Genomic DNA, 10,314 nt, shown 5'->3' with positions numbered 1-10,314 from the left:
GCCCTCCGCAGCCCCGGGCGGCCCCCCGGGAAGCGGGGCGCAGGCGGACGGCTCGGCGCGGCTGCGCTCGCCCTGCCCGCCGTGCCTGGTCTCCGCCAGGTAGCTTTCCCGCAGCAGTTGGGATATGGAGGTGGAAGCTTCTAGGCTGTCGTCTTGCATGCTGTAACAGAGTAATGATAAAAGCTTAGGTTATTTCTGGGGAATAATAAATCTATATGGACAACATTTTTTTCTAAAAAGTTTTGAGACAGGGTCTGGTTATGTAGCCCAGGCTGGCCTTGAGCTTGCAACAGTTCTCCCGCTTCAACCTCCCAAACCCTGGGATTACAGGCGTGTGCCACCAGGCCTGGCTATACAGCTGTATGAATTATGGCATGATAAAGTCTTAATAACTTAGAGCTCAAAATACAAAATTGCCTCATTTTGATATTTTTAAAATTTAAAGACTTCAAGATTGCTCTCCAGTTGTAACATAATAACTGAATGAAGTTTCCCTGAAATTGAAAATAAAACCATAGCAATTACTATTTTATTAAATTCTTTAGATGCAAGCTCAGCTGTGAAACTATGGTATAACTGTAGTGATTTATGAGCACACTGTTGCGAAAGGGGCGTAGCTCAGTGATAGAGAGCTTGCTTAGCTTGCAAGAGGCCCTGGTTTCAGTCCTCTGCACCAGAAGAAAAAGGCTAAGCCTATTTGTGATCACATCTGTAATGGCATTTTTGGTTACAAAGCGCTTTCAAATGCAAACGGAGATTTGCACATGGAGACTGTTTGCCATTCTTTGCTGCTGTGCTAGGAAAGATGGCAGAGAAAGAATCAGAACTTTTGCCTGCTTTATGATTCTGTGGCAAGACCCACTGCGTTGATCTCCGTTCTCTTGCATGACAGCCTAACCTGTATCAGATGTAAGGTTCCCTAGGAACTTCAGACTTCTACAGAGCTCTCCCAAACTAACCTGTCAACTGGTAGTGGACAGTCCCCTTTAAGGGGCAATTAGCAATGGCTGAAAGGATCGCTTACAGTAAAATGTTTTTCCACCTGCTTGTGAGGGCCTGAGACTGTCCGTGCCGGAGCCACTAACTTGGGTGGAGTCTATTGTGCCTTCAAAACAGATTCACTTAAAACACACAGGGCTGCATGAGGGGAAAGTTTTATCTACAAAGATGTTCTCATAGGATGGATTATAATGTTAAAAAATTGGAACCATGTCCAATAATAAGAAATTAGCTAGTTATGATAATTATATACTCATTAACTAATACTCACTGGCTGTTTAAAACCTTGTAGAATGGCAAACAGTGTACAAAATCATACATGAAACTATAATTGCTAGCCCAATCAAAACATTTTCTCATTTGGACATCAACTATATGGAAGAATAGATACATGGAATAAGATCCAAGATGCTATTTAAGGGCTGGGTGTGGTGGTGCACACCTGTAATCTTAGCACTTGGGAGGCTGAGGCAAGAGGATTGCTGTTAGTTCGAGGCTCAGCCTGGACTAAATAGTGAAACCTTGTCTCAAAAAACAAGCAAACAAACAAACAAAAAAACCCAAAAAAACAAAAATACTATTGACAAGGGTAACTAATACACTAATTTGTTATAATCATTAGTTCACAAACCGTTTTGTAGTGACTCATTTTTAAATCAATCATTTCTCTAGCCTAATTTGAGTTTCTCCATCAATTTAGATGGGGGGGAAATTAATTGCCTTAAAAATTAAGGCCTTCAGTAAGTTGCACATTACTGAAAACTCTGTTGTAATGTGGCATTGTCTTCAGTTATTTGATGATGGCTTATATCTTGAGGCAATGTGGAATGAGCACTGGCCTGGGAATTATATAGATCTGATTTCAAATTCTGGCTTCACCTCTTAGTAGTGCCTATTGACAGGGCACAGAAGCTCAGGTCTAGAATCCGAGCTATCCAGAAGGCTGAGACAGGAGGATTCTAAGTTGGAGAACAGCCTGGGCAACTTAGCAAGACTGTTTCTAAATAAAAACAAATAAATGAATAAACAATAACAACCAACCAAAAAGCCAAGACCTGTGACTAAAATGGGCATGCAGCTGATATTATAAATAAAACAATACTTAGAATTGAGTGTAGAACATTTGTTTAACATGAGTGAGGCCGTGGGTTCAATCCCCAGCCTAAAACAAACAAATAACAATACACCACTTCAGTGAAGGTGATGTTAGAGAATTTTCCAAAAATTTGTTTATACTAGGAACAGAAAAGAGAAAATTCATCACTGTATTCTGCAGTCTATCTTTTTAAAGAAGCCATTTGAGGTGTCAAGGTGTGTCTGTTCTTAAGTTTATGAGCCCTGTCCCCCAGACCACAAATTGAACTCAGGACCTCAAGCTTGCCAGGCAGGTGCTGAGCAGCTGAGCTCTATCGCCAGCCTGTTCTTACCTTTCTGAGAAGTTATTATGATAATAAAATTTTAAGTGTTCAAAATATAGGATAGCTTAAGTGTTTTAATCTTTTATGACCTAACATTTTGGGGTTGGAACTGGTCTTGAAAACACAAACTTGAAAGAATATAACTTATGTGAATCTCAGCTGCCCCATCTGTAAATCAAAATGAACATCAGTAGCTATCTCAGAGGTGAAATGATGTCTCATAGATTCAGTGCTTGGCATTTAGTAAGATGTAGTTGCTCTTAGTCCCATTTTTATATGCTGACAACCATTGCCTCCGTTTTCTAGATAAGAAGGAGAGCGACTGGAGTGATGCGATCCATGGAAAGACTTTGAAGACAACATGAACTTGAGAGTTTGTAGTTCACTATATTTGCATTCTGTTAAGGTCCAGGCTCATGCTGGGACTAACCCTAACCCTAACCCTAACCCTAACCCTAACCCTAACCCTAACCCTAACCCTAACCCTAACCCTAACCCTAACCCTAACCCTGACACTAACTAGGCGTTCTCTTCCCTTGGGCGGCTTCCTGTCCCTGCCCCTCTCGCTGTCTTACTGGGCCAAATCTTACACAGTCTGCAGTTGCTGGTTGTGCCCTGGGATTTCTCCCCTTGCCTGGGTTAGGTCCCTTCCCAGTGTCTCCCAGAGCTCCCTGCCCTTGTCCTGGGCATGAGCCCGACATGTCAGACGTGTCCTTGCTGTCCTGTCTCCCTCACTCTGCTTCACCCCCCATCATCTCTGCACACAGCGTGGAGGGCAGTCACTAAGTGTCTGCTGAATTTGTTTAAATTGCAGAGTAAAGTTGGACCAGAAATGTAGGACAAAAGAAATTTACAGGTGAAGAGAAAAACCATGAACTGGTAAAGGCAGTCATAATTTTAAGGTGACTGTCAAATGAATGTTTATTTATGGTAGGACAAAATAACTAGAATTACTCCCTGTTTTCATACCAGATGTATCAAAGAACATCCGATTATGATCAGAAAACTTGGGTTTGAATCTCACCTCCAGCACAGGATAACTTTGTTATCTTGAGGATAGTGATTCTATTTGAGAAAGTTCGAGGTGAAAATGCATGTATAAATTGTTAAACTGATACATATTAGCTAAAATAGGAAAGAAGATGCATGCATCCCGAGCATTAATTTAAAACTTTCTCTTTTAAGCATTCGTTTACAACTCCTTGTTATAAAACATGTACTTTAAAAAGTCCAAGTGTTAGTACGGATAGCCTAGCTTTCTAACACTTTTTTGCGGGTGCTGGGGGTCAAACCCAGGGCCTTGCACTTACTAAGCAAGTAAGGATTTTGCCACTTATTTCCATCCGTACTTCGCATCCAAAAAATATCTGTGGGTCAGCTTCTGGGTACCAGGCCCTATTCTGTGCTGTGGACACAGAGGTGAAAGGAGATAAAGACTCTGTTCTCACTAAACTGAGATTTTTTTTTTTTTTTTTTTTTTTTTTTTTCTTTTTGAGCCAGGATCTCACTATGCAGTTCAGGCTGGCCTTGAGCTCACTTTGTAGCCCAGGCTGGTCTCGAACTCAACGATCCTCCTGCCTCAGCCTCCGGAGTGCTGGGATTACAGGCGTGCACCACCACGCCCGGCTCACTGAGCTGAGATTCTAAGGGGCTAGAGGCATCGGCGTTAAGATAAAGGGTGCAGCGGGGAAAGGGACGGGAGGCGGGGCCGGCGGCCGGCCGCGGGCGCAGAGCGCGCTTTGCGGGCCCCACCTTTCTCCCCGGCTCTTCCGGACACCGCGTTTGCGCGCGAGCCGGGTTGGGCTCCTGTTTACCACCCTCGCTGCCAAGCCCTGGGGCGCTGCCCGGCCTCCGTCACGCGGCGCGGCCCGGCGCTGCTGTGGGCTCATAAGATCCTGCTGTTGGAAATAGCACGTGCGCGGGCTCATCCCCCAGTTATGATTACGGAAGCGGGGGGCACTGGCCAGAGAACTGGCAAAACCTGGTGGGAAGTAACTTGAATTCAAGCATAAATCCTGAGAGGTGCTGCCTGTGAAGTATCGTTAGATGAGGATGATGATGGCTGTGCTGGGGTCGGGACCCAGGGCTTTGCACCTGTTAGGCTGTGAGGCACCACTAGATATTTAAATGGGAAACAAACCACCCGGTTTGGGGGTGGGGGGGTTAAAGGGTACAAATGCAGTTAGAAGGAATCAGTCCCGGAGATCTGTTGTACAGCAGTGACTACAGCTAAGAATAATGCGACATGTACTTGAAAACTGCCAAGAGTAGGTCTTAAACGTTCTTATCACAAAGAAACGTGAGCTAATAGATCTATTAATTAGGTTGATGTAATTATTGCACATGTGCACGTATATCAGAATATTATATTCTACACTATATATATATACAATTCTTATTTGTCAAAAGAAGCATCTTTCATACCTTGGTCTTTAAACATTGTTTTACATTCATTATGTTGGTTTGTTTATTTGGTTTTTTTCTGGTACTGGGAATCAAACTCATGACCTTGTCCTTGTGCTTGCTAGGCAGGCGCTATGCCGCTGAGCTAAATCCCCAGCCCCGAGAATTAGTATTTGGTAGCTCTTCTAGCTCTATATCCTTAATGTTTTTTTTTTTTTTTTTTTTTTTTTTGGTACTGGGAATCGAACTCACGACCTCACATTTGCCAGGCAGGCGCTTATGCCACTGCGCTATATCTACATTTGTTATGTACATAAGCAGACAAACCTCTATAAAACCCAATTCTTGTTCCTAAACCAACACAAAAATAACATATTTAAAAATTGTTTGAAGAGAGCCAGAAGAGGAAAGAGCAGTCTAAGCAGCTCAAACCTCCCACGAGCAGAACCACCCTGTGTACTTCACAGGTTTGCCTGTGAAAGCACTGTTAAAGGTAAAGCACTTCGCAGATTGAAGATGACCTTTATCTGCCGTTGTATAATTCCTGCGCATTGTAGAACTTTCTTTAAGGGAATAATAAAAAAGTGTTCAGCTTTGCTCCTTCTCTTTGGTGCTGGTAGTGACCTGTTTGTTTTGTCTCCTGTACCCCATGGCGTCACACAAGACCAGCATTTAAATCAGTTCTGGGGAAACTGAGGCTGGGGCAAGGAGCAAATCCCAGTTCCCAGGAAGCAGTTTTGGAGAGTTGTGTAGCAGATCATCTAAAAATGTGGTTGCAGCTGCGACGTCTTTTGTACACTATCACACTGCCCTTCTCTTCACTGCTATGGCGATCGTTTTCCTTTTATCTGAGGTCTATTTTGGTGTGAATGGCATTAGTAATTTAATAAATTAGGGTGTGCTGTGTTGCCGGAGTCAGAGCTTGAGGGGTGTGGAAGCGCTGTGCCCGAAATGATAGAGAAATGGTGTGAGACACATTCCCCGGAAGGACTTTCAATCTGAAGGAAAACCAGCAACGATGAGTTCAGACAAATGCATTCATTAGAAGATGTGGTAAAGGGGCTGGGGATTTAGCTCAGCGGCAAAGCGCCTGCCTGGCAAGCGCAAGGTCGTGAGTTCGGTTCCTGGTACCGGAGAAAAACCAAAAAAAAAAAAGACAAAACAAAGAAGATGTGGTAAAGCAAAGTGGCAGTGGCAGATGAAGTGTAGGGGAATTGGTAGGGCTCTGTTCCCTAGAGACCTTCCCTGAAGACCAGAGGTTAAAGGAATGAAAAGACTTTTTAGAAATAGGCCAGAGGTGGGCAGGCCATTCTCGCTGTTTTAATCAAACTGGTAAAGGTGAGAAGGCAAGAAAGGAATCAAAGATTTCATTTAAGTGGGAGAAAAGGAGATTGGCTGCTGTGAAACACAGTGTGCGTGGGGCTTGAGGCTGGTGTTTGTTTGTTTTCCCCAGTATTGGGAATCGAACACAAGGCCTTGTGCATGCTAGACAAGCTCCATCACTGAGCCACACTTCCGGCTTGAGTATGCATGTTTTTGCATACAGAAGGGGATAAACATGGAAGAAAGCCCTAGTGGAAAGAGTACTAAAGCCAGAGCCCATAGTTGCTATTGAACCTGAAGTAACAGTAAATAAATAAGTGAATCCCAGGGCTGTAGGAAAGCTAATGGAAGGCAAGCAAAAAGATTTCAGGAACCCAGGACCAAAATGGGGTTTGTGTGTAGGGGTACAGTTTAGTGGTAGAGCTCTTGCCTATATTGACCAAGACTCTGGGTTCGATCCCTATCACCCCAAAAAATGAGAGGGAAAAAAGGAGGGGGGTTGGTGGGAGCCACAAAAGCAATAGGGAGGAGAGGTGTAACAGCTCTTCAAAGATCTCAGCATTCATGAAGAACCGAGCCCCAGCTGAGTGCAGGTTCTCTTTGTGATGTAGGAAATTCCAAATAAGAAATTCTTGTCAAATCTCATTAATTCGAAGATTTCTTATTTTTTAAATAAGAAAAAATTTAACACTTTCTTCTTTTAGCTTCTTATTTGCCAATTTTTAATTTTAGGTAGTTAAGGATTAATATATCTTATAATCTGAGCAACTACTTTGAAGATGACAATCTGCAATATAGTAACCATTGTTAATTTCCTACTATCTTGTTTTGACATTCTGTATCACTGTTTTTATTGTTTTCCTCTCTTAACAATAAAGAAAGTAATTTCCCTATTTAAATCGACAGGGCTGGGTCAGTGGTACAGCACCTGCCTGGCAAATGTGAGGTGTCCTGAGTTCAATTCCTGGTCCCCCCCCAAATCCAGCCTTTTTAAATTGACATCTGTTTGCTAGATTGAGAGAGGCGGGGCCCCCAGGTAAGCCCGGGGCTGGGAGGCGGCTCTGCGGTGCCTCCCTGAGTGCGGCTGCTCAGAGCGGGCCAAGGTGACTTCTGTTGTGCACGAGCTCTGAGGGCCCTCGTGACTACAGGGAAGGGGTCGCACCAACTCTGTCTCCACCAAAAGTGTATCTGCTCAAAATATGGTCTTAAACTTCTAAACAAACCGTTCTGTTCGTATTATAAGCAAATGTGCAATGCTACGGTCGTTTTTAAAAGCACTTTGTCAACTATGGAACACTACAGAAATTTATAAAAATATTTCTGTGATGCTTGATTATTTTTCACCTTCTAGGAAAGAGAAAAAGTTGTTAAGAAAATGCTTTCATTTTCTATCACCGGCAAGACCTTTGTCAAATATCAGTGTGAACGAAGGAATTAATTATTGTGAGGTTAGCAGGACCATTTGTCTTATATTACTAGGTAGTGAACTGAGTCCACTATTTCTATTATGGACAGGAATTAGGTGTTGAAAAATTGAGCTGTCATCTGTTCATATATTAACATTAATTCATTAAAGTCTTTCCTAAATAGAACCTGCTTTTACCTGCCATTCCATTTCTTCAAGAGTAAATTTTCAGAAAATATCTCTATGAATTCCAAAACCAATGGATTAAACACTCATTAAATGTCGTGTGTGCATAAATCGCAACCTGAGTCTGCTCCATGGAGCCTTGGTAAGCTCATTGTAAAAGAAACATGTAATGGGGTCTATATTATAAATTACAGTTGTACGGAAGGCTGGGGTTTTCACATTACTGTGGGTTCCAGTAGCATTAGCCATACACTATAAGTAGGGACAGAGACAAACTTCCAGAATTTGGATAATGTCCATCCGTTTGTTTCATAGTCCATTATTATAAGATTTGTAAGGCCTACAGTTTAATATCTCAATATTTCTGCAAGTATAGTGTCCACATATTTCAGATTTCCTGAGATAGTATATCTTAATTTTTGTTTCAGAAATATTTACTATAGCTATAAGTATAGCCATTCTTGATTTCTTAGATTTTGTGTGAATTTGAGTTATCATTGACAGACTACAAAGTTACCCCCAAATTTTAATCTAGAACCTTTAGAATTAATTTCATTATTACTAAAGTAAAAATAATTGACTCATTTTTTTGGGGGGGGGTACCAGGAATCGAACTCAGGACCTTGCACTTGCCAGGCAGGCGCTTGTGCCGCTGAGCTATGTCCCCGGCCCAACTGACTCATTTTTATGTTTTGGGAAAGAAAACTAGATCGCTGATTTATATCTTCCAACTGGGTTACCCTAGTTATCTTTGATAACTATATAAAAATCTGTTGATAAGTTGATACAAATTTCTTAACACCATTGTTACAATGTTCAGGTTTGGGGACTGGAAATATAGAATAATCTGCCTTCTTCTTCACTTACACAGCTTTTAAAAATATTATTCAAGATGTGCATCTAATTACTGCTAGTAGTGCAATGCACCAGGCCAAACATTTGCTGCTGACTGTCAAGTGTCCTGATGCAGCTGAAGAGAGAGAGAGAGAGAGAGAGAGAGAGAGAGAGAGAGAAAGAGAGAGAGAGAGAATCAGAGAGAGAGAGAGAGAGAGAAAGGAGAAAGAAAGAGCAGTGTCCCTTGAGCAAGACTTTCTGCAGCTGTTGTGTACATTAATCCAGGGAGCAGATCTCCCAATACTAAATATAGCAGGCATATCCTTTTACATGATAAAAAAATTTTAAATGAAAGTCTTTAACTATGGAGTCACATTATTTTAGATTGGATTTCCTTTGAAAAGGAAATAGGCATTGCATACATATTCTCTCTATAAAAACATTATTTTATAAATGAGCGTGTGAGAAATGCCAGTGATATCTGCAACACGTCACAACTTCCTTAGGCTATGGTTTCTGTGAATCCCATCAATCCCCCAAATGCTTTCCATGTGAAAAGCTTCAGTTTTCATGTAATTGTGAGTCCCATCACCCGTAATTAGAAAGTTACCCTAGGTTTCACTCTGAGTTATAGTAATTAGCTCTCTGAGAGACTCTTTTCCCATTGTCAGTGGCCTGTTATCCAAACACACTTGTGAACTTAAATCTGGAAATTACCTTTCTTTTTTTAGTTGACCCAGATGAAGATGTCCAAGCCAGGCACTCCACTGCGATGATAATTATCCAAGGAGAACTTTCAGATGAAAGCACAGGAGAGAAGGGAAATTCTTCACGCCCCTGGATGCAGAGAGCGGCCGTCCATAGAGAGTGAGCCGTTAACCTTAGTTTTAGTGAAGATGGCTGTAAGAAGCTGGACAACCTGTCACCACCGGAGCCAGAGCATTTGTCAGCGCACAGGTCCCAAGTTATTTTGAGCTGTATAAACCATGTGCCTGTGAAACATTCCACCTGATTGGACGGAGAAAACTGAGCAAAGAGATTCCATAGCAGGACAGCACCTATGCGGAGTGGGGGTCAGTCGTTTTCCTATCTATAGAATTTCACTTGTAGCTGGAGGCCCAAGGTGTTATTGATAGACGTTTGGCATTAATACTAAACATATCACATTACATTCCATCTGCCAAGGAAAATGGCATGCTTTAAAAATGTTTCAAATTATTAATTATTTAAGATCCTTAATTTCGATCAATGGGAAATTTATTCTCGTTTAATTACTGAGATGTGCCCATGAAAAGCCAGTATGAGTCTGAGGTCTAACTTTTTATTTATTTATTTATTTATTTACTTATTTTTGGTTTTGGATTTTTTTGAGACAAGGTCTTGCTATGTAACCCAGGCTGGCCTCAAACTCGCAGCGATCCTCCTGCCTCAGTCTCCTGAGTGCTGGGATTACTGGAGTGCACCACCATACCTGGCTAATGTTTTTAAAGCCAAGGGTTTTTTTAGAAGTGTTCATCCAAAGGCAGAGTAAAAGTAGAGAAGATAATTAATGTTAATAGCTAATTAAAAATCATAGAGAAAAAGGATAGGAAAAAATCATTGGCATGAGGATAAATTCAGGAACAAAATTTGTCTGAATGGATTTCTTCAAAAGAAACAAATTGGATATTGATTTTAAAACAAAAGGACTATATCACACAGAATGTCACAGCTCTTACTAATGTGTTGCTGCCTGGATATAACTTT

General features: G+C 41.7%; 1 protein-coding gene across 1 annotated transcript in view; it reads right to left on the bottom strand.

Moving 5' to 3' along the window:
• Mypn (myopalladin) overlaps window positions 1-9,552 on the bottom strand; it is a gene marked incomplete in the record, with an annotated part of 83,973 nt that extends 74,421 nt beyond the window's left edge. The window contains 2 exon segments of the mRNA XM_013514883.1: window positions 1-160; window positions 9,286-9,552. Of these exon segments, the coding sequence (XP_013370337.1) occupies window positions 1-159 (159 nt within the window).
• Window positions 9,553-10,314: the final 762 nt, after the last annotated feature.

The sequence above is a fragment of the Chinchilla lanigera genome, unplaced genomic scaffold (assembly GCF_000276665.1).
Source record: "Chinchilla lanigera isolate Chin_1 unplaced genomic scaffold, ChiLan1.0 scaffold00024, whole genome shotgun sequence".
Taxonomy (NCBI): Eukaryota; Metazoa; Chordata; class Mammalia; order Rodentia; family Chinchillidae; genus Chinchilla; species Chinchilla lanigera.
The sequence above is the reverse complement of the archived record's forward strand: the minus strand, read 5'-3'. Positions and strand labels throughout refer to the sequence as shown.